This window comes from Rhinoraja longicauda, chromosome 18 (genome assembly GCF_053455715.1).
Source record: "Rhinoraja longicauda isolate Sanriku21f chromosome 18, sRhiLon1.1, whole genome shotgun sequence".
NCBI lineage: Eukaryota > Metazoa > Chordata > Chondrichthyes > Rajiformes > Arhynchobatidae > Rhinoraja > Rhinoraja longicauda.
This window is the reverse complement of record NC_135970.1, coordinates 20001932-20026720: the sequence shown is the minus strand read 5'-3', so window position 1 is coordinate 20026720 and position 24789 is coordinate 20001932. Positions and strand designations below refer to the sequence as shown.

The window sequence follows — 24789 nt, the reverse complement described above, 5'->3', positions numbered from 1 at the left end:
CCCCCCCCCCCCCCCCCCGCAGAGTGAAGCGGGGTCATCGACTGCGTCCGACGGCGAGGCGGTGACCAGCGGCGAGAGCACCCAGGCGGCCAAGCCGGCGTCCCCAGGTACCGTGCCTCCGTGGCCGCGGAGAGCGCTCCGCTGGCCCATGCGGGTGTCCAGGCTGTTGCTCGGTGCTCCAGGGCATCTGTCTAGCTGGATGCATGGTGTTCTGTATGCTGCCGGCACCCACTTGCACAACAACGCCTACGACTACACCTACCTGTACGAGCTGCTGAGTCTGACTGTACCCCTGCTCTTGGTGCAGTTTGAGGTTCTGCTACACATGTGCCAGGAAGGAGGTTCATCTCTGGAACATCTCAGTGAATGGCTCCACGGTGTCCTGGGCCTTAAAACGCATTGAAAACTCCTGCATTTAGTGGCAGACAACCAACAGGGTGTAAAGTGGTAGCGATCAAACTGAAAGCTATTTATTTTTATTTTTTAAACTTCGAGCTAATAACTACTTCCAGGTGTGGACTATTGATAACCAGGCTATCAGGTGCACTGAAGGGTTTATGCAATATAGGTTCACAAACACACCGCTAATGTTACCAAAAGAACAACTCTTCGGGGGGTTATTTTTACAAATAAAAATTTATATTGTTCTGCTTTAAACTGTTTACACTTTTATACAGGGATATGTTTTTCGAAAGACAAAGCAGGAAAATATTTGTTTTTGGATCCATGACGAGATGTAGATTTAAAACACGCTGCTTTTGTTTCCTTGAAACCAAAGGTCGGTCGATTGTTGAACAATGAAGTTAGGATAAAATGATTCTTGCCCAGTGTGTTTCCCATCCACTCACAACTGAAGTGTAGAATGAACTGCAGATGTTGGTTCATACCGACGATAGGCACAAAGTATTGGAGTTGTTCAGCGGGTCATGCAGCATCTCTGGAGGAAGATCTTTTTTTCCCTACCTTCCCTCTACTTTCAATCTGAAGGAGGATTCCGACCCGAAACGATGCCCATCCTTTTTCTCCAGAGATGATTCCTGACCCCGCCGAGTTATTCCAGCTCTTTGTGTCTATCTCTGGAAAGGCTTTTTTTTTTCTACAGAGATGCTACCTGACCCATTGAGTTACTCCAGCACTCTGTGTCTATCTTAAGTTAGGATAAAGTTCAGCACAGGCAATCGCTCGAGGCTCATATGATTATAACACTCATGAGTGTTATAACACACTCATAACCAGTGAGTTATGGGCCAAAGCAGTCAGGACTACACTGAAGGCACCTGTCGCTGTCCATGGTGCTCCACTGAGTATTGACACTGCAGGTGTTTCCCCCTCCCCACCCTCACCCTCTCCATCTTCCCTAATCACAGGCACGGTCAGGCCCGAGCCTCTGCAGGCCCAGGCCACAGTCAGTGAATTTGAGGCTGTTTTAGCTCTGTGAGTAGGAAACTCCACAACGTCGCCCAGCAGCCAGACAGTTGCCAATGATTTTAACATGAATGTATCGCTTTGTACGAAGCGTGCGTTCTGATGTCCCGTCCCGTCCCGTCCCCCCCCTCCTCACGCCAGACGCCAGGGATGTGTTGTTTTTTTTAACTGACCATAGCCTTGAGGTCAGTGCGATTGTTTTAACCCTTGTTTGCAAAGTCTACTGAGAGAAAACTTGATCAGTATTTTCATTTGCGCTGGAGTTTTGAGTGTCAAGCTTTCTGGGCCAAACTCGAAACAGCCATGGACTTGATCCCGCTAAGGTGCGGGGCAGGAGTAGTCTCGATGGGGGGGGGGGGGGGGGGGGGGCGGATGGGCTTTGACTACCTCTGGTAGGACCAGAACGGATTTCGATTTGGTCAAAAAACAAATCAGGAGCCTTGCACTGATTGGGGCTGGTGTAGTTGTGATGACAATCTGTAAACCACAAGCCCGTGTTCTGTTCTCCATGTCCGGTGTTCCTGTGATAGTGCATTTAGTTGGTGGTCTCTCACTCTTCTCCCCCCCCCTTCTCACTTTCACCCACCTCTTGCTCTCTGTTTTGTCTCCTCCTGCAATGAGCTGCCTTCCTTTGGCCGTGCCTTGGCCAACGCCAGTCTGCCAGTAACACTGCATGCCAGGCCTCGCGTTCAAAATGCGCCCTGTCTTCTGTTCCCTAAATCTGTGACGAATCGATTGTGGCCCTGACCCACAAATAACAAACATCCACTCTCCGAACTCAGAGAGCAGAGAAAAGAATAATAGCTTTGAAAACTACTCCTTTTCCAAATAAACTGCCCTCTTACAGCTTAATTAGCGGTGAACTAGCCAGTTACATCGCCTGCTAATGAAGTTAGTCCCTTATCTTCCCAATATTCTTCCGATGTTTTAATTCTTTGGCGCATGCTATTATTCTTTCTGCGATGAGTCATGAAACTAATATTAGCACGATGCAAGATTCTTTTATTTCTTTACCTTAAATTCACTAAAACTGAAGTAACTATGCTTTTATTTTGTAAAAAAAAAAGTGATGCAAAATATATACATTGAGTTTGACAAACTGAATTTGTAAACAAAACTTAAAATGTTTTCCCCCTCCATGTTCCTCATTGTTTCTGGACTCCTCTTTAAATTCAACACAGGAGGAGGGTGTAACCCCACAGTGGGATTATTTGTGCAAAATTCCACAGTCCTTCAATGGCAACAATGTTCAGGACCCCCTGGCATAATGGAGTCAGGCATTTCAGGCACGGTTCATCTCCCAGTGTACATTTACCCCAGATAGACACAAAAAGCTGGATTAACTCAGCAGGACAGGCAGCATCTCTGGAGAGAAGGAATGGGTGACGTTTCGGATCGAGACCCTTCTTCAGACAGGTTAGGGATAAGGGAAACGAGAGACATAGACGGTGATGTGGAGAGATAAAGGACAATGAACGAAACATGTGCAAAAAAGTAATGACGATAAGGGAAACAGGCTGTTTGTGGGGTGAAAATGAGAAGCTAGTGCGACCTGGGAGGGGGAGGGATAGAGAGAGAGGGAATGCCGGGGCTACCTGAAGAGAGAGAAATCAATATTCATACCACTGGGCTGTAAGCTGCCCAAGTGAAATATGAGATGCTGTTCCTCCAATTTGTGTTTAGCCTCACTCTGACAATGGAGGGGACCGAGGACAGAAAAGTCTGTGTAGGAATGGGAAAGAGAGTTAAAGTGTCCAGCGACCAGGAGATCAGGTTGGTTCAGGCAGGCTGAGCGAAGTTGTTCCGCGAAACGATCGCCCATTCTGCGTTTGGTCTCGCCGATGTATAAGAGTCCATATCCTGAACAACGGATACAGTAGATGAGATTGGAAGAGGTGCCTAACCCAAAAGGACTGCCGGGGTCCCTGGACAGAGACGAGGGAGGAGGTATGGGAACCACCCCCTCCCCGGGTATCTGCTGCGGTTGCAGGGGAAGGTACCTGGGGAGGGGGTGGTTTGGGTGGGAAGGGATGAGTCAACCAGGGAGTTGCGGAGGGAATGGTCTCTGCGGAAGGGGGAAAGGGGTGGAGATGGGAAAATGTGGCTAGTGATGAGATCCAGTTGGAGAAGGCAGAAATTTCAAAGGATTATGGGTTGTATGCTCTGGGGTGGAAGGTAAGGACTAGGGGGACTCTGTCTCTGTTGAAACTAGGGGGAGGGGGAGCAAGGGCAGAGCTATGGGGTACTGAGGAGACATGAGTGGGGGCCTCATCTATTCCCCCCAAATTTGTTTTCCCTCCCGATTTAACAAAGAGGCATTTCCAGTGTGAACCCCTCTCTGAGTAACATTTCTGATCCAACAATGTCTGTGTTTGAAAGAAAAATCTGGTTGTTTTAGTGGATTTAATAAGGAAGGCTGTGTGCTAACAGATTGAAAAGGCTTGCATCATCTGTCGGCCCATTAACCAAGCAAATTGACCCAGAAATGCATGACCTGCAAGTGCACTTTGTGATTTATAAGTCAAACCTGCTCCCACTCTCAGACTGCACACTCTATACTCTCTCTCTCCTCTATCTTCTATTGCAGAGTCCACATATCTTTAAAGGATGACAATCAAAGGATATTTTAATCCCAACCCATCTGGAAAAAAAAAGGTTTTTAACAGACGGGTTCCTAATTCATAGCAGAATATAATTATAAAAAATGTTTATGCAACCTTTTTTTTCCAGAAACATGTTTATTTTTCACAATCAGTGCTGTACTGTGCACGCCATGGCCAATGTTATTATTTATGAAACCCAAAAGCTGTAAGCAAAAATGTTAAATTAAAATAGATGCTTTATAAAGTACCTCCTGTTTCCTCTTTCTTTCTTTCCTGAAGGTGTTCCCCTGTGAATTCCCCTCCAAAAGCCACAAGTGAGCTCTTGATTGCAGACCCAATACTCTCCTGGAAACGAGTGAGGGTTTGGTGTATCCTGACTATTCAAAAAATATAATGGATCAGGGGAATTTTGCCTACGATTCAGTTGTGACTTTGATAATTGTTTAAATGCCCAACGATGTTCACAGCTAAACTTAACGTCCGTCCAGGGAGACACAAGGAACAACAGATGCTGGAATAGCAAGTAAAACACAAAGGACACGAGGAACTCAGTAGGTCTGGCAGCATCTAAGGACCTTGGTCATTGGTGCAGGCTCTGATTTGCTCTGAATCTTTTCATACCTCCACCTTCCCTCTCCCCTGACTCTCAGCCTGAAGAAGGGTCTCGACCCAAAAGGTCACCTATTCCTTTTCTGCAGAGATGCTGCCTGACCCGCTGTTACTCCAGCATTTTGTGTCCATCTTCAGCATCTAAGGAGAGTCTGAAGATGGTTCCCGACTTGAAACGTTGTCCGTCCATGTCCCTTGGTTCAGTTTAGTTTAGTTTATTGCCACATGTACTGAGTGCGGTACAGAGAAAAGCTTTTGTTGCGTGCTAACCAGTCAACAGAAAGACAATACATGATTACAATCGAGCCGTCCACAGATACAGCCACAGGTACAGATACATGGTAAAGGGAATAACGCTTAGTGCAAGGTAAAGTTCAGTATAATCCAATTAAAGATAGTCCAAAGATCTCCAATGAGGTAGATAGTACCTCAGGACTGCTCTCTGGTTGTTGATAGAAAGGTTCAGTTGCCTGATAACAGCTGGGAAGAAACTATCCCTGAGTCTGGATGCGTCAAATGCTGCCTGACCTACTGAGTTCCTCCAGCACTTTGTGTTTTGCTATCAAACAATGAAGCAAGTTGGAATTCTCAGGGACATATGGAGACCAATGTGCTGAGATTCATCCTGAATTACTTCCCCATCTAACAGCATTGCCCTGCAGTTGCTCATCCAGGCTGGTCAGGAAGTATCTCCCAAGCCCACCACCTCTCCCACGGCCATCAAGCACATCGGACCACCAGGTATTCCTCTGAGTCCGACTTGGAAACATATCACCGGCCTTCCATCATAACTTGGTCCAAATCCTGGTAGTCCCTCCCTCAACAGCACCGTGGGGGCAACCCACTGTGCCTGTGGTGAGAGAACAGGTGAATGAGCATTCAAAGTGGTGGGAGAAATCCAGTGAACAGGTAGACGATGCCAGCGACACAAGCCATTCATCACCCTGATATCCTGTGATCAGCAGAGCTTCCCCAATAAAGATCAGAGCTTCGTGCCCAGTTTGTTTCCCATCCAGCCACAACTGCAACGTGGAAACGTAGAACTGCAGATGCTGCTTTATACCAAAGATAGACACAAAGTGCAGGAGTAACTCAGCAGGTCGGGCAGCATCTCTGGAGAAAAAGGATAGGTAACGTTTTGGATCGGGATCCTTCTTTAGACCTTCTTCTGAAGAAGAAGGGTCCCGACCCGAAACGTCATCTTTCCTTTTTCTCCAGAGATGCTGCCTGACCCGCTGAGTTGCCCCAGCATTTTGTGTCCATCTTCAGTCACAACTGAATCTCAGCGCTCTTCCCCTCAGGTGGTCCATGTAATTGGATTGTAATTGGCCATGCTCACTTATGTCTTCTAACAACAGTGACCGATGGACCTGTTGTTATTAACCTTGCATCTTCCCTCCTGTTCCAGGTGACCTCAGTGCTGGGATCTCGGTCTGCACACCACACCCCCGTCAGCCTCTGGTGGAAAACTTTCCTGGTTCCGGCCTCTCAACCTCTTGCTTCTCAAGGGGGCTTCTCTTCCCGAACCTTTGCATCTTGTGTTGGTGGGCTCGGGGAGCTTTCTGCAAAGCAGGTTCAGTGTTCTCTAGCTTAGTCCCTACTCTACCATGGAGAATCTCAGGGGGCCAAGAGCAAGGGGGACCTGCCCTGTGAAAGGCACCCCGGCCACTACCATCCCCTGCCCCGGAAATGTGGTGTATTTTCCTCATTCCCCATTGAAGGTTGTTGTTGGACCCATTCCAGTCAATCTGCCAAGGAGTGTTCCAGATCGCAACAAGATAATCTTCCAAAAATCAAAAGCAAAATGTAGATAATGGGTTAGAATGTATGCAGTACAGCGCAGGAAGAGGCTCTTTGTCCTACAATGTCTGTGCTGAATATGATGCCGTTAATCTCTTGTACAGACAGCACCTGTAGTCAGGATCGAACCTGGGTCTCTGGCATTGTAAGGAAGCAACTCTACCACTGTGTCACTGTGCTGCCCTAAACTAGTCCCGTTTGCCTGGTTTTAGCCCATATCCCTCTAAACTTTTCCTATCCATGTACCTGCCCAACTATCTTTTAAACATAATTTTGTCCTGACCCTTGGTGTTTTCGACCTGGCACCTGGCACCTGGCACCTGGCACCTGGCACCTGGCACCTGGCACCTGGCACCTGGCACCTGGCACCTGGCACCTGGCACCTGGCACCTGGCACCTGGCACCTGGCACCTGGCACCTAATCTGTCTCCAGCTCCTGGCTGGGACTGGCCTCGAGAGTTGAGGATGCCAGCAGTCTGGTGGTGCTCACTTCCCTCCTCTTTAACGATAATCTGTGGGGATATTTTCCCTGTCGATATTGACAATTCAGGAACCCCCACACCATCCAAAGTCAACATGGACAACTGAGCATCTTTGAGCCACTTTGAGCACCTTGGGTAAAACAGAGTGTGCAGGAAAGACTGAAGTTAGACACAAAGTGCTGGAGTAACTCAGCGGGGCAGGCAACATCTCTGTGGAGAAAAGGGTTCCAACCCAAAACATCACCTATTCTGTTCCCCAGAGATACTGCCTGACCCGCTGAGTTACTCCAGCATTACGTGTCTACCTCGGGTATATAGAGGTCAATTTGTACACAACGAAATCCCTCAGAACAATGCAATTGTGGCCAGGTAGCCTGAGGTTGAGTGAGGGACAACTGTTGGCCGGGAGACTGTGGAGAACTCTCTGCGATTGTGCCCATCAGATCTTCCCCATTCACCCAGAGAGGTGCCACTTCCAACGGTGAGGCACCCCGCTGGATTGGAGAGGCCACTGTATGTGTGCTCCTGCCTCTGATCCAGTAGGATGCGTTTTGGGGGTGCCTGTAGAATGGCTGGACAGGATGGATACAGGGATGGGTCTTTCCACTGGCTGGAGCAGTTTAGGTTTGAGTTTCGTTTATTGTCAAGAGTACCGAGGAACAGTGAAAAGCTATTGTTGTGTGCTAACCAGTCAGCGGAAAGACAATACGTGATTACAATCGAACCATCCACAGTGTACAAACGCATGATAAAGGGAATAACGTGAATAAAGTTTAATGCGAGATAAAGCCAGTAAAGTCCGATCAAGGATAGTGCGAGGGTCTCCAACGAGGTAGATAGTATTTCAGGACTGCTCTCTAGCTGTTGGTAGGTAGCTCAGTTGCCTGATAACAGCTGGGAAGAAACCGTCCCTGAATCTGGAGGTGTGTGTTTTTGCACTTGTGTACCTCTTGCCTGATGGGAGGGGGGAGAAGAGTGAGAGATCGTGGTGTGACTTGTCCTTGATTATGCTGCTGGCCTTGCCAAGGCCATATGTTGAAAGACTGGAGCGACTAGGCTTGTATACACTGGAATTTAGAAGGATGAGAGGAGATCTTATCGAAACGTATAAGATTATTAAGGGGTTGGACACATTAGAGGCAGGAAACATGTTCCCAATGTTGGGGGAGTCCTGAACAAGGGGCCACAGTTTAAGAATAAGGGGTAGGCCATTTAGATCAGAGATGAGGAAAAGCTTTTTCAGTCAGAGAGTGGTGAAGGTGTGGAATTCTCTGCCTCAGAAGGCAGTGGAGGCCAATTCTCTGAATGAAGTCAAGAGAGAGCTAGATAGAGCTCTTAAGGATAGCGGAGTCAGGGGGTATGGGGAGAAGGCAGGAACGGGGTACTGATTGAGAATGATCAGCCATGATCACATTGAATGGCGGTGCTGGCTCGAAGGGCCGAATGGCCTCCTCCTGTACCTATTGTCTATTGGCAGCGTGAGGTATAAATGGAGTCAAAAGAAGGGAGGTTGGTTTGTGTGATGGTCTGGGCAACCTCCACAATCCTCTGCAATTTCTTGCGATCTTGGATGGAGCTGTTCCCAAACCATGTTGTGATGCGCTGCGATAAAATGCTTTCTGCGGCGCATCTGTAGAAGTTTGTGAGAGTTGTTGGGGACATGCTGAACTTCCTAAGCCTTCCAAGAAAGTAGAGGTGTTGGTGTGCTTTCTTGGCCATTGCTTCAAAATGGGTGGTCCAGGAGAGGTTGTTGGTGATATTTACTCCTAGAAAACAGCCTCAGAATATGGAGATGTCCTTTTAGAACTGAGGTAAGGAGAAGCTTCATCATTTGCAGAAGAACCACAGCGATATTGAGTCAAGAATCAAGAGTGTTTAATTGTCAAATAGACCAGGAACGGAAGGATGAAATTCTTACATGTAGCAGCTTTACAGGCCTGTAAATGCAATTACGCAGAAATAAAATATAACAATCAATAATACAATAAATTAATAACTATAATACTAGGTAACTATAATAGTGCAAAACTAAAGTCCATATTGCAACCAAAGATACGGTCAATAGAAAATCATAATGACTGAGGTTAGTGTTGCGTTGTGTTCAAGAGTCTGGTGGTTGATGGGAAGAAGCTGTTCTTGGACCTGATGGTGAAGAATAGTATGGGTCTTTGAGGCAGTACCTCCTATACATAGATCCCTCGATGATGACAAGGTCAGTAGAGTCATTGAGTCACAGTCACACAGCACAGAAACAGGCCCTTCAGCCCAACGTACCCATGTGCCGACCAAGATGCCCTGTCTACGCTAGTCCCACCTTCCCACGTTTGGCCCATATTCCTTTAAGCCTTTTCAATCCGTGTATCTGTCCAAATGGCATTTAAATGTTGATATTGTGCCTGCCACAACGACCTCCCCTAGCAGCTCGCTCCAGTTACCCTCCACACTCTGTGCGGAGAAGTTGACTTTGGGGTGCTATTACATTCTTTCCCCTCTCACCTTAAACCTCTGGCCTTTGGTTCTTGATTCCCCTACTCTGGGTAAAAGACTGTGCATTCACCCGATCCATCGCCCTCAAGAACCACAGCACTGTCGTTCAAGAAAGGTGGTAATCCTGAGGTCGTAGATCAGCGATCAGCCATGACTTTGAAGAATGGTAGACTAGGCTTGAAGGGTTGAATGGCCTTTGGCTGCTCCCAAATCTCAGATTGTTGAAAACTCCTGTACTTGATACTTGAATGCAGTGTCTACACCAACACCTGTCTGTGCAATGTGGGAGGAACCTGGAGCACATGGAGGTAGCCCATGTGGTCTCAGGGAGAATGGACAAGGGTGTGCGAAGGCATAAATGTTGTACTGTCCGCGTGCTGGCTGTGTCCAGTTTTTATTTATTCATTTTTGGGATGTGTAGATCTTTGGTAGGCAAGTAGTTACCAACCATCCCTGAACAGAGCAGCCAAAGGGAGACATCGAGCTGTGCAGCACGGAAACAGGCTCTTCGGCCCACCTTGTCCATGCAAACCCATCTGACTTACTGGGTTGGTTCCATTTGCCTGCATTTGCCCCGTATCCCTCTAAACCCTTCCTATCAATATAGATGCCCAAATGTATTTTTAAATGTCTTTTTACGGGCTGCACGGTGGCGCATCGGTAGTGTTGCTGTCTTACTGCGCCAGAGACCCTGGTTCGATCCTGACTATGGGTGATGTCTGTATGGAGTTTGTACATTCTCCCTGTGACTGCGTGGGTTTTCCCCAGATGCTCCGGTTTCCTCCTACACTTCAAAGATGTACAGGTTTGTAAGTTAATTTGGCTTGGTAAAATTGCAAACTGTCCCCCGTGTGTGTAGGATAGCGTTAGTGTGCGGGGATCGCTGGTCGGTGCGGCCTTGCTGTTTCTGTGTTGTATCTTTAAAGTAAATTAAACTGAACACAGATTGGGGCTTGGATATCAGAATCCCTTCTCCGAAGCTCCTTCAGTGAGCCAGGTGGGTTTTTATGACGGCCTCTTTCGTGGTTATCATTAGAAGGAGCAGCTAGCTACTCATGGTCTGAATTATTAACTGACATCAAAATTCCAGACATGCCAAGGTGGGATTTGAACTCGGGTCTCGAAAGGGTTAGTCCACCCCTCTGCATTCCCATGCAATAAGTTAACCACAGCACTGCCATCACCAGTCATCCAGGGGCTTGGTCCATTCATCTTGACACACGAGTTCAAATCTCATCACAGTAACTGGGGAATTTTAATGCAGTTCAGTGATGTAAAGTGCATGAACTCACTGGCCCTGACCCTCCAGTAAATCCAATCGGAGAATGTGAGTTCTTGTACTCAAGACATTTATTTGCAAACTATTTGGAACCCTCTACAGAAGATGTAGCAAGCCAGAGAGTAGTTGGTCACACGACACACACATGCCTCCAAGGGCTGACAATCCTCTAGTATCTATATTCTTGCTATGGAGGGCGTGCAGCGTAGGTTCACTAGGTTAATTCCCGGAATGGCGGGACTGTCGTATGTTGAAAGGCTGGAGCGATTGGGCTTGTATACACTGGAATTTAGAAGGATGAGGGGGGATCTTATTGAAACGTATAAGATAATTAGGGGATTGGACACATTAGAGGCAGGAAACATGTTCCCAATGGTGGGGGAGTCCAGAACAAGGGGCCACAGTTTAAGAATAAGGGGTAGGCCATTTAGAACGGAGATGAGGAAGAACTTTTTCAGTCAGAGAGTGGTGAAGGTGTGGAATTCTCTGCCTCAGAAGGCAGTGGAGGCCAGTTCGTTGGATGCTTTCAAGAGAGAGCTGGATAGAGCTCTTAAGGATAGCGGAGTGAGGGGGTATGGGGAGAAGGCAGGAACGGGGTACTGATTGAGAGTGATCAGCCATGATCGCATTGAATGGCGGTGCTGGCTCGAAGGGCTGAATGGCCTACTCCTGCACCTATTGTCTATTGTCTATTGTCTATTGTCTATCCACCAGGTTCAAGAACAGCTTCTTCCTGACAACTCTTCAACACTAGCCTGAGTAATAATGATCTCCAATGGGTTGTATCTTTGATGCATTACAGACTTTGGTTTTGCACTATTATGGTCACCATAATATTGCTGTTATTAATTGACTGCCTTATTGATCATCATATATTTCTCTGTGTGTTATTGCAGTAACAGGCATGTTAAGCTGTGGCAAGTAAGAATTTCATTGTTGGTACACATGACAATTAAACACTCTTGGCAGTCTTGTCATCAATAGCGGAAAATTTACAGTTCGCTCTTTATCCTTTAGAAAACACAGTAAACGCAGTTAAAGTCAGAGATGTACATCAAAGAAACAGGCCCTTCGGCCCATCATGCCTATGCCAGCCATCGTGCCTATCGACATTAAACCCATGCCTGCGTTAATTCCATAGCCCTCTCTGCTCAGCTCATTGAGGGTGGCACAGTGGCACAGCAGTAGAGTTGTTGCCCTATAGTGCCAGAGACCCAGGATCCATCCTGACAGGTGCTGTACATTCTCCCTGTGACCAGGTGCTCTGGTTCCTTCCCACACTCCAAAGACGTACACGTTTGTAGGTTAATTGGCATCGGTAAAAATTGTAAATTGTCCCCAGTGTGTAGCATAGTGTTAGTGTACAGGGATCGCTGGTCGGTGTGGACTCGGTGGGCCGAAGGGCCTGTTTCCACGCTGTATCTCTAAAAGTCTAAAGTACCTGTACAGATGCCTCTTAAATGTCCTTGACCCAAAATGCCACCCATTCCTTTTCTCCAGAGATACTGCCTGTCCCGCTGAGTTACTCGAACTTTTTGTGCCTATCGTCTTAAACATTGTTACAGTTCCTGCCTCCAGCACCTCCTCTGGCTGCTCATTCCAGATACCAACTCCACTTTGTGTGGAAAACCTACCCCTCACATCCCCTTTAACCTGGTCCCGCTCACCTTAAACCTATGCCCTCTGGTTTTTGACACGGCTTCCATGGGAAGCGGACACCAGCTATCTTCCCAGTCAATGCCTCTCACCGCTGTACGCACCTCAATCAGATCCTCTCTCAGGCCCCCTTCACCAGGGAGAAACATTCCCAGCCTCTCCAGGCTCCCCGAACAATTCACACCCTCTAATCCAGGCAACATCTCTGTGAATCTTATCTTCACACTCTCGTTTAGTCGTAGAGTTATATAGCACGGAAACAGGCCCTTCAGCCAAATTCATCCATGCCGATCAAAATACCCCATCTAAGCTAGTTCCATCTGCCTGCATTTGGCCCATATCCCTTTATATCTTTCCTATCCATGTACCTGTCCAAGTATCTTTTAAATGGTGTCATTTATTGCACCTGCCTCAACTACCTGTTTAGTTTCGACCCGAAACGTCAACTATTCCTTTTCTCCAGAGATGCTGCCTGACCCGCTGAGTTACTCCAGCATTTTGTGTCCACCCCCTCTGGCACTTTGTTCCATATACCCACCACCCTCTGTGTGAAATAGTTGCCCCCTCAGGTTCCTATTAAATCTTTTCCCTCTCACCCTAAAATTATGTCCTCCAATTCTTGATCCCTCTACTCTGGGGAAAAAAGATGGTGCATTCACCCCCATCCATTCCCATAGCTGGGCTTTTAAATTTTGTTATAAACTAGACCAAGTGGACAGGTTGGGCCCAAACCTCTCCTGCATTGGTGCAGCACCCCTCCCCCCCTCCCCCTCCACCCCCTCTTCCCCCCCCTCCCCCTCCGCCCCCTCTTCCCCACTCCCCCCCCTCCTTCCCTCCCTCTCTCCCTCTCTCCCTCCATCCCCCTCTCCCTCCACCCCCTCCCTCCCTCCCTCCCTCCCCCTCGCTCCCTAGGAGATAGATTTAAACTTTAAAATGTGAATAACTTTAAAAATATAACACCAATTTCAATGAAACTTCTTTCATTAGCACCAAAGGGACGATGGTGAGTGAGGTGGGCCTAAATTGTTGGACTAGCGTGTACTGTTTCGGCTGTAGTTCAGGAACAAACAAACAAACAAACAAACGAGAGTTTTAGTATATGAATATTGGCCGGGTTGTCGAGTCTCCAGTGCAAGTCAGGAGAACCTGTCACTCTCCCAGGAGGAGAGACAAGGTGTGTCGGAAGGAATTGCAGATGCTGGTTTAAACCGAAAATAGACACAAAAGGCTGGTGTAACTCCGAGGGTCAAACAGCATCTCTGGAGAAAAAGAGATAGGTGATGTTTTGGGTCGAAACACTTCTCCAGACTGAGAGTCAGGGGAGAGGGATACTAGTGGTATGAAAATGTTCCCCTTTCCCCTGACTCTCGGTCTGAAGAAGGGTCTCGACCCGATACGTCACCTATTCCTTATCTCCAGAGATGCTGCCTGACCCGCTGAGTAACTCCAGCTTTTTGTGTCTGTCTTAGGAGAGACGATGCCTTGGTTTACAATGACCAGCCCCCCCAGATAGAGCAGCACCCCTCAGTGCAGCGGTCAAGTATCTGCCACAACTTGCAGCACTTAGGATCATCGAGAAGGAAATACATTTATCCATGACTGCACTGCAAAGAATGTGAGGAAATCTATTTTTTAATTTAAGCAAACAAATCGGTGAATGTGTGGAATCTCAACTATGTAAAATAAATGCCAGCGCAAGAGACGTGGACTGCAAGGAAGAGGAAGGAAGTGAGAGATATTGTGTGAGAGAGCCAGAGAAAAGGAGGGGGGGGGGAATAATGAGACAATAAGGGGCAGGGTGTGTGAGAGGATCAGATGTGTATGCCAGAGAGAGAGAGAATGAGAGAGACAGAGAGAGAGAGAGAGAATGAGAGACTGATACAGGATGTGTGTGAGCTAGAGAGAGAGAGAGAGAGAGAGAGAGAGAGAGAGAGAGAGAGATGGATTGAGAGAGAGAAAGAGAGAAAGAGAGACTGACAAAGACTGAAAGGGCGTAGGAGTGACTGAGAGAAAAACAGGGTGTGTGTGAAAAAGAAGGGATGTAAGAGCGGCAGAGAGTGAGTTTAGTTTATTGTCACGTGTACCGAGCTTTTGTTGCATGCTATCTAGTCAGCAAAAAGGCAACACAAGACCGAGAGAAAGAATGTAAGAGGGAGAGGGGGTGGGGAGTGAGTGGGAGATGGAGAGTGAAGGTGAGAGAGGGTGGGGAGTGAGTGGGAGATGGAGAGTGAGGGAGGGGATGAGGGGTGGGAAGTGAGTGGGACGAGGGTGAGAAAGAGGGGGTGAGGAGAGTGGGAGATGGAGAGTGAGGGTGAGAGGGTGGGGAGTGAGTGGGAGACGGAGAGTGAGGGAGGGGATGAGGGGGTGGGAGTGAGTGGTGGGCGATGGAGAGGGTGAGAGGGGGGGTGGGGAGTGTGGGAGGAGAGAGAGGGTGAGAGGGGGGATGAGGGGGTGGGGAGTGAGTGGGAGACAACGAAAGGCGGTGGAATGGATGTTTACACTTGCTGATGTTGACGTTGACTCAGAGACATGGGCACAAGCAAGCTGCCCACTCACCCCCTGCCCCACTCACCCCCTGCCCCACTCACCCCCCTGCCCCGCTCACCCCCTGCCCCACTCACCCTGCCCGCTGCTCCCCAGCGCTCCACTCTCCTGCCCCCCTCACCCCCTGCCCCCTCACCCCCCTGCCCCCCTCACCCCCTGCCCCCTCACCCCCTGCCCCCCTCACCCCCCCCACTAGCCCCCCCTCACCCCCTGCCCCCTCACCCCCTGCCCCCCTCACCCCCTGCCCCCTCACCCCCCCTGCCCCCTCACCCCCTGCCCCGCTCACCCCCCCTGCACCCCCTCCCCCCTCTCCCCCCCCCCTCACCCCTGCCCCCACTCACCCCCTGCCCCGCTCACCCCCCTGCCCCCACCCTCACACCCCCTGCCCCCCTCACCCCCTGCCCCACTCATCCCTGCCCCGCTCACCCCCTGCCCCGCTCACACCCCTGCCCCGCTCACCCTCTGCCCCACTCACCCCCTGCCCCCCCTCACCCCCTGCCCCCCTCACCCCCTGCCCCACTCACCCCCTGCCCCCACTCACCCCCTGCCCCACTCACCCCCCTGCCCCACTCACCCCCCTGCCCCACTCACCCCCTGCCCCCTCTCACCCCCTGCCCCCCTCACCCCCTGCCCCACTCACCCCCTGCCCCACTCACCCCCTGCCCCCCTCACCCCCTGCCCCACTCACCTTCACTATAACCACCCCCTGGGGGCAATGTAACAGCAACCTTGGTCGACTCGCTTGAACAAGTTGTTCTGCAAACATTCTGATACAAGCTGGCACCAAAACAATCCTCGTCAGGAATAATTCAGCTTATCAGCCCCAGCTGGTGGGCAGCTGCCCACTGGAAAGGTCAACGTGGAACGAGACGTTGTGAATCCTGGGGGGGGAAGGTGGCGACTGGGAATGGGTCCAAGCCAGCCGCTCTGGGGTCTCACACCTAGGAGCTATTCAACAGTGCACCCCCCACCCTCACCCCCCACCCCCACCCCTTCACATAGACCCAGCTCCACCCACCCTCACCCCCAACCCCCCACCCCCAACCCCCCACCCCAAACCCCCACCCCCACCCCCAACCCTCACCCCAACCCCCAACCCCCACCCCCAACCCTCACCCCCAACCCCCCCACCCCCAACCCCCACCCCCAACCCCCAACCCCCACCCCCAACCCCCACCCCTCACCCCAACCCCCACCCCCAACCCCCACCCCTCACCCCAACCCCAACCCTCACCCCAACCCCACCCCTCACTCAACTGCAAAGTGGCACAGTGGTGCAGTGGTTGAGTTGCTGCCTCACAGCGCCAGAGACCCAGGGCCGGACCCTGACTACGGCTGCTGTCTGCGCGGAGTTTGTACGTTCTCCCTGTAACCTGTGTGGGCTTTCACTGGGTGCTCTGATTTCCTCACACATGCCAAAGACGTACAGGTTTGTAGGTTAATTCACCTCAGTAACAATTGTACATTGTCCCTAGTGTGAGCACGATCGTGCTCGTGTACGGTGTGATCGCAGGTCGGCACAGACTCGGTGGGCCGAAAGGCCTTTCTGTGCTGTGTCTCTAAACTAAACTAACGTTGTCGATGTAGCCCACTTCATCACACAGACGAGACTCCCCACCATTGACTCTCTCTACCCTGCACACTGCCCCAGGGAAGCAGCCAATATGATCAAGGACCACTCATAACCCACTCATTTCTTCATCTCCTCAATCCTGTCGGGCAAACGATACAAAAGACGGACATGAAAGGGGAACGACTAGAGGACGTAGCTTTAAGGCGAGAGGGGCAAAGTTTATTGGAGCTGTGTGGGGCAGGTTTTTTACATGGAGAGTGGGTGCTTGGAACGCACTGCAGGCGCTGTCAGGTGGTGGTGGAGGCAGGTGGATGTGCAGGGAATGGAGGGGATATTGCAGGTGGAGGAGATTAGTTTATCTTGCATCATGTTGGGCATGGACATTGTGGGCTGAAGGGACATTGTGGGCTGAAGGGACATTGTGGGCTGAAGTGACATTGTGGGCTGAAGGGACATTGTGGGCTGAAGGGACATTGTGGGCTGAAGGGACATTGTGGGCTGAAGGGACATTGTGGGCTGAAGGGACATTGTGGGCTGAAGGGCCTGTACCTGTGCTGGGCTTTTCTATTTTCATTTTAATACCATTCATTCTTTTTAATACCGGTTAAATTGTAAATTGTCCCTAGCGTGTGTAGAATAGTGTTAATATGTGGGGATCTTCGGTCGGCGTGGACTGGGTGGGCTGAAGGGCCTGCTCCACGCTGTATAACTAAACTAAACAAAACTAAACCAAAGACTCGCAACACCCCCTGCACCCCTCTCCTTTTACTAAGCCCCCCCCACCCCATGTGCACACTTTTCTCCCACCATCGTCCACCTCCCCACCAAACCCTGCTCCTCTTCTGTATGCTCTTCTGCATTCCCAAGTTCCCCATTTCCCTTTTATCCTCCCTCTTTCCCCTCTCCCCACATGTCTCCCTCCGGCTTTACATTTCACTCCTCCTTATCGGACACCCTCTTGTCTCCTCACCTCAATCCTCGGTCACTTTGACATTTGGATGGCCATGTGGATGTGAATGGTTTCAGTGGGATGTGGGCCTGATGCAGGCAAATGGGACTAAGTTAAACAGGACATGGAGGCTGGCATGATCACATTGGGCCAAAGGGAAAGTTTCCTTGCAATGTGACTCTATGACACTGAATCTATTTTAGTTTAGTTTAGTTTATTGTCACGTGTATTTTCACGTGCAGTGAAAAGCTTTTTTTTGTTGCCCGCTATCCAGTCAGTACCAGAGACTAAACATGATTACAATCAATCCATCAACCGTGTACAGATACAGGACAAAGGGAATAACGATTAGTGCTCTGATCCCAAGGTTATGCACATCTGACCTGGGCATCTACTATCTGGGCGGTGCAGCAATAGAGTTGCTGTCTTATAGCGCCAGAGACCCAGGTTCGATCCTGACTACGGGTGACAATAGACAATAGACAATAGGTGCAGGAGGAGGCCATCCGGCCCTTCGAGCCAGCACCGCCATTCAATGCGATCATGGCTGATCATTCTCAATCTGTACCCCGTTCCTGCCTTCTCCCCATACCCCCTGACTCCACTATCTTTAAGAGCTCTATCTAGCTCTCTCTTGAATGCATTCAGAGGACTGGCCTCCACTGCCTTCTGAGGCAGAGAATTCCACAGATTCACAACTCTCTGACTGAAAAAGTTTTTCCTCATCTCTGTTCTAAATGGCCTACCCCTTACTCTTAAACTGTGGCCCCCTGGTTCTGGACTCCCCCGACATTGGGAACATGTTTCCTGCCTCTAACGTGTCCAACCCCTTAATAATCTTATATGTTTCAATAAGATCCCCTCTCATCCTTCTAAATTCCAGTGTATACAAGCCTAGTCACTCCAGTCTTTCAACATACGACAGTCCCGCCATTCCGGGAATTAACCTAGTAAACCTACGCTGCACGCCCTCAATAGCAAGAATATCCTTCCTCAAATTTGGAGACCAAAACTGCACACAGTACTCCAGGTGCGGTCTCACTAGGGCCCTGTACAACTGTAGAAGGACCTCTTTGCTCCTATATTCAACTCCTCTTATTATGAAGGCCAACATTCCATTGGCTTTCTTCACTGTCTGCTGTACCTGCATGCTTCCTTTCAGTGACTGATGCACTAGGACACCCAGATCTCGTTGTACATCCCCTTTTCCTAACTTGACACCATTCAGATAATAATCTGCCTTCCTATTCTTACCACCAAAGTGGATAACCTCACACTTATCCACATTAAACTGCATCTGCCATGCATCCGCCCACTCACACAACCTGTCCAAGTCACCCTGCAACCTCGTAGCATCTTCCTCACAGTTCACACTGCCACCCAGCTTTATGTCATCTGCAAATTTGCTAATGATACTTTTAATCCCTTCATCCAATTCATTAATGTATATTGTAAATAGCTGCGGTCCCAACACCGAGCCTTGCGGTACCCCACTAGTCACTGCCTGCCATTCTGAAAGGGACCCATTTATCCCCACTCTTTGCTTTCTGTCTGCCAACCAATTTTCTATCCATGTCAGTACCTTACTCCCAATACCATGTGCTCTAATTTTGTCCACTAATCTCCTATGTGGGACCTTGTCGAAGGCTTTCTGAAAGTCGAGGTACACCACATCCACCGGCTCTCCCCTGTCAATTTTCCTAGTTACATCCTCAAAAAATTCCGGAAGATTGGTCAAGTATGATTTCCCCTTCGTAAATCCATGCTGACTCGGAACAATCCTGTTACTACTATCCAAATGCTCTGCAATTTCGTCTTTTATAATTGACTCCAGCATCTTCCCCACCACTGATGTAAGACTAACTGGTCTATAATTTCCTGTTTTCTCTCTCCCTCCTTTCTTAAAAAGTGGGACAACATTAGCGACCCTCCAAACCACAGGAACTGATCCTGAATCTATAGAACATTGGAAAATGATCACCAATGCGTCCATGATTTCTAGAGCCACCTCCTTAAGTACCCTGGGATGCAGACCATCAAGCCCTGGGGATTTATCAGCCTTCAGTCCCATCAGTCTACCCAACACCATTTCCTGCCTAATATGAATTTCCTTCAATTCCTCCGTCACCCTAGAATCTCTGGCCACTAGAACATCTGGGTGCTTTCTGTATGGAGTTTGTATATTCTCCTTGTGACCTGCGTGGGTTTTCTCCGAGATCTTTGGTTTCCTCCCACACTACAAAGAAGTACAGGTTTGTCGGCTAATTGGCTTGGTATAATTGTAAATTGTCCCTTGTGTGTGTGTGTAGGACAGTGTTGGTGTGCAGGGATCGCTGGTCGGTGCTGACTCAGTGGGCCGAAGGGCCTGTTTCTGCGCTGTATTTCTAAACTAAACTACAATCTACCCTACCGATCGCCCTCTCCAGGATCCCCCTCAACCTCCTCTCTCCAAAGAAAACAAACTCAGCTGATCCAGTCTCTCCTCAAGTTAAACCATTCCATCCAGGAACATCCTGAATTTCCTCTGCAACCTCACCAGACCCCAGAGAAACTGTATCATCCCAAGGCCAAGGGCAATGTTTCTCTGGCTTATCACAAGTATTTATTCAGCACATTTCATTCCGGCAGATTTGAGTTCTTGGCAGGCATTAAATGAACAGCATTTTTACGGGACACATCACAGCATGGTTTGGGAACAGCTCCACCCAAGACCGCAAGAAATTGCAGAGAATTGTGGACGTAGCCCAGACCATCACGCAAACCAACCTCCCTCCCATCGACTCCCATCGACACTTCACGCTGTCTCGGCAAGGCCAGCAAAAGAGCTGGGTGGTTGTAATGGATGATTGCAGATCCACTTCTGGGACCTGCATGCAGAGAGTCGCCAGGCCGGGGCGCCATCTTCCACATTCCTATTGTTTTGTGAAGACAGAGTTGGTCAGAGCGATGGGGTTGAAGTGGCATCTTACAAGGGGAGAGACAGAGGTGGAGAATTTAGGGAGGGGTTTTGAGAGCTTCGTGCCCAACAGCATGGCAACCTGTGTTGGGGTGGTCAAAGCGTGAGAAGGACAAGGGGAATGATTATCAAACATTAAGAGCCGGAATAGGCACACACCCCTTTCGTAAGATCACAGCTTCTAGTTTAGTCTAGCTTAGAGATACAGCGCCAAAAAAGGAGCTTTGGCCCACCGAGTCCGCACCGACCAGCGATCCCCGCACAATACACACCCACTAGGGTTCATTTACAAATTTACCAAAGCCGATTAGCCTCTAAACCTGTACGTCTTTGAAGTGTGAGAGGAAACCGGAGTAAGACAGCAACTCTACCGCTGCGCCACCGTGTCGCCCAGCTGATCAGAGCAAGAACCTAATGTAATACAGTCTTGGATTTAGAGAGTCGCACAGCATGGAAACGGTCCCTTGTGCCAAAGACCTACACAAAATGCTGGAGTAACTCAGCGGGACAGGCAGCATCTCTGGAGAGAAGGAATGGGCGACGTTTCGGGTCGAGTCCCTTCATGTCCCTGCTGACCAAGATGTCTACCTGAGCTAGTCCCATTTACACCTCCCTCGTACACATCCCACTAAACATTTCCTATCCATGTACCTGTTGAGATCTTTTATCAATGTTGTTGTGGTTCAGCCCTCAACTACTCCCTCTGGTGATGTGTTCCAAATGCCCAGCGCCCTCTGTGTGGAAAAGGTGTCTCTCAGGTTCTTATTCAATGTTCTCACCTTAAACCTGAGTCGTTGCTTACTCCACTCATCTGCCGATCACCCCCCTCACATGTATCCACCTATCACTTGCCAGGCTTTGCCCTCCCCCCACTTCCCTTTCCCAGTTGTCTCTTCCTCCTCTCCCTATTGGGGGAGCGCTGCACTGTTTTTTAGGGGGTTTATAAATCAAAAAATGTATTCAATAATTTAACAATAATATTTACTACGCAAGAAAACAAAACGGAACCCACCACCAGAATACAATGCAAACAAATATAGCAAATGGAACTATTATACAACTATGTTACAATCCCTATCCAGGATGCATCCAATCCCCCCACGGTGCCCAACGGTCCCGCAAATCCCCCAGGTCGCCCGTGGACAGCGCACAGTCCTTGTCCAGCACCGCCCGGGCACAGACGTAACCCCGCAAACACTGTGGGAGGGGCAGCACTGAGGGAGCTCCGTATTGTCAGAAGCCTGTTGTAAAAATTCACTGGAGAAGAATATCTACCATTTTTCCACCGGCCGGGTTTTGGGCAAACACGCCCACACCGACGTCGATGAGACTTAATGGAGAAGGGAGGAGAGCACTGGAACGGAGAAGTGGGGTTGGGGCAAAATCTGGCGAGTGATAGGTGGATGCAGGTGAGTGGTGGGGGCTTGATTGGCAGATGGGTGGAATAAATGGCAAAGGCTAGAGGTGAAAAGGAGACAAGAGTGTCAAATAAGAGGGCGGCAAGAGGATTGAGCAAAATATGAGCCGGAGGGAGGGGTATGGGTGGAGGAGAAGACTGGAGGGAGGGGATGGAAGGGAAATGAGAGACTCAAGGATGGGAGAGGAGTGTACAGAGAAGGGGGAAAGAGCAGGGTCACTGGGGTGGTGGGAGAAAAGTGTGCTTACTGTGGTGGGGGTTGGGGAGAGGAAGAAGTGTTGATGGGTTATTACTAGATATTGGGGAATTCAATGTTCGTACGGCTGGTGTGTAGGCTGCCCGAGCAGAATATGAGGTGCTGTTGCTCCAATTTGCGTGAGACCTCACTCAGGCGATGGAGGAGGCCCAGGACAGAATGGTCAGTATGGGAATGGGAAGGGGAGTTAAAACCGTGACCGGTGGCGCAGCGGTAGAGTTACTGCCTTACAGCGCCCGGGACCCGGGTTCGATCCTGACCACGGGTGCTGTCTGCACGGAGTTTGTACGTTCTCCCCGTGATCTGTGTAGGTTTTCGCCGGGAGCTTCAGTTTCCTCCCACACTCCAAAGACGGACAGGTTTGTAGGTTAATTGGCTTGGTATCATTGTAAAATGTCCCTGGTGTGTGTAGGATAGCGTTAGTGTGCGGGGATCGCTGGCCGGTGCAGACTCGATGGGGATAAGGGCCTGTTTCCACATTGTATCTCTAAACTAAAGTAAACTATACAGGAGATCTGTCAGGCATTGGTGGAGCAAGCACAGGCTTGGTTACTGGTTGGAGGGGAAGTTGTGGGTGGTGGTACTGCCTTGCCCATGGAGGTGGAGGCGGAGGTGGAGGTGGAGGGTGCGGCAGATGTGACCTCGGATGTTTATTGACGACCACATCCCTCTCATTCCTTCCACAGCGTCTCTGATCCGCTCCGGGTCAGTCGGCACCAAGAGGTCTAAGCGAGCACCCGGACACATGGACCTCCCTGCGACCCCCCCAGGCCAGGGGAGCGGCCGTGCCGGGCGGGCGCTGGGCGGGACGGGAGCGAACATGCTGGCGGTCTGGGTTATGGTGGCCAGTGATGGCAGTGGGTAAGTCTCAACCCTGGATAGACACAGAGTGCTGGGGTAACCCAGCGCCTCAGGCAGCATCTCTGGAGAACATGGATAGGTGACGTTTCACAGAGTGCTGGAGTAACTCAGCGCCTCAGGCAGCAAGTCTGGAGAACATGGATAGGTGACGTTTCACAGAGTGCTGGAGTAACAGCACCTCAGGCAGCATCTCTGGAGAACAGGAATAAATTCATAAGTTCATGTCATAAGAGCAGAATTAGGCTGTTCAGTCCATCGTCTACTCCACCATTCAGTCATGGCTCTCTCTCTCTCTCTCTCTCCTAACCCCATTGCCCTGCCTTCTCCCCATAACCCCTGACACCTGTACTAATCAAGAATCTGTTAATCACCACCTTAAAAATATCCATTGACTTGGCCTCCTCAAATAAGCTGGAGTAACTCAGCGGGTCAGACAGCATCTCTGGAGAAAAGGAATAGGTGACATTTTGGGTGGAGACCCTCCTTCAGACCCGGCACGTCACCTATCCCTTCTCTCCAGGGATGCTGCCTGACTCACTGAGTTACTCCAGCTTATTTGTGCCTATCTTTGGTTTAAAACAACATGTGCAGTTCCTTCCTACATCTGTGAGTTAACCACATCGCTGAATCATCTGTGGACAGACCAGGGAGACTGTGCAAGAACACCGGATTCCCTGTGTTTTAGAAACATTCCACATTATATTATTAACTGAATTTATATTCTATTGTTCTGTGGTGGGATTTGAACTTGTGTCTCTGCCTTGTTCGTCCAGGCCCCTGGCCCAGTATTTAACCACTGAACACCAGTTACAGGGCGGCACCCTAGCGCAATGGTACGGCACGGTGGCGCAGCAGTAGAGTGGCTTCCTTATAGCACCAGAGGCCCAGAGTCGATCCTGCCCTCAGGTGTTGTGTCTGTGGAGTCCATTCTCCGTGTGACCGCAGGGGCTTTCTCCCGGTGCTCCGGTTTCCTCCCACGTCCGTGCAGGTTTGTAGGTTAATTGACCTCTGTAAATTGTCCTCAGGATGCGAAAGTGGGGCAACATAGAACTAGTGAACGCGTGATCATTGGTTGGTTGGCGTGGACTCAGAAGGCCGAAAGACCTGCTTCCAAGCAGTATCTCTAAACTATACGAAACTTTAGTTCCGTAAGTCAAAACTCATGTCAAGAGTGTTTCATTGTCCTATGTACTGGCGCAACAGAACAATGAAATTCCTACTTTCTGCGGTTTAATTGGCCCGCAAACACAATAACACACAGATATTATGTGATGGTCAATAATACAATTTATAGGCAACCTTCATGTAGAAACATGGAAGGTATTTATTCACAAAGTGCTGGAGTAACTCAGCAGGTCGGGCAGCATCTCGGGAGAGAAGGAATGGGTGACGTAGAAACATGTAGAAACATGGAACTGCTCATGCTGGTTTACACAAAGGGACACAGAGTGCTGGACATCAAGTCTGGAGAACATGGACAGGTGACGTTTCTGAAGAAGGGTCCTGACCCGAGACATCACCTCTCCATGTTCTCCAGAGATGGAGACGCTGCCTGACCCGGTAAGTTACTCCAGCACTTTGTGTCCTTTTAGGTCACCATCATAGTTGCTGAGTAAAGTGTGGTGCAGTGTCCAAGAGCCTGATGGTTGCTGGGTAGAAGCAATTCTTGAACCTGGTGGTCACGGTTTTCATTGATCCTGCACCTTCTTCCCGATGGCAATAGCGAAATTAGGAGCAGCAGCCGGAGGGAGCATTGTACCAAATCCCATCTGTGTTGCAAAACATCTCCCGTTCACGGGATGCAATCTGGGCATGGGAGCTGAGGGTGATGTGGGGATGGTTAGTAGATCGCCCACTGACCCATCACTCATTTACACTCACCCCACTTCATT

At 49.7% G+C, this 24789-nt stretch overlaps 1 protein-coding gene across 2 annotated transcripts in view; it reads left to right on the top strand.

The window, feature by feature from the left end:
• mical2b (microtubule associated monooxygenase, calponin and LIM domain containing 2b) overlaps positions 1–24789 on the top strand; it is a 187367-nt gene that overhangs the window by 124862 nt on the left and 37716 nt on the right. Inside the window, exons 26-27 of one of the 2 annotated variants that reach the window (XM_078415258.1) lie at positions 23–107; positions 22723–22897. In XM_078415258.1, coding sequence (XP_078271384.1) covers positions 23–107; positions 22723–22897 — 260 coding nt within the window. Of the gene's footprint in view, positions 1–22; positions 1729–22722; positions 22898–24789 lie in introns of those variants that run through there. The other variant, XM_078415256.1, reaches the window with a different exon arrangement.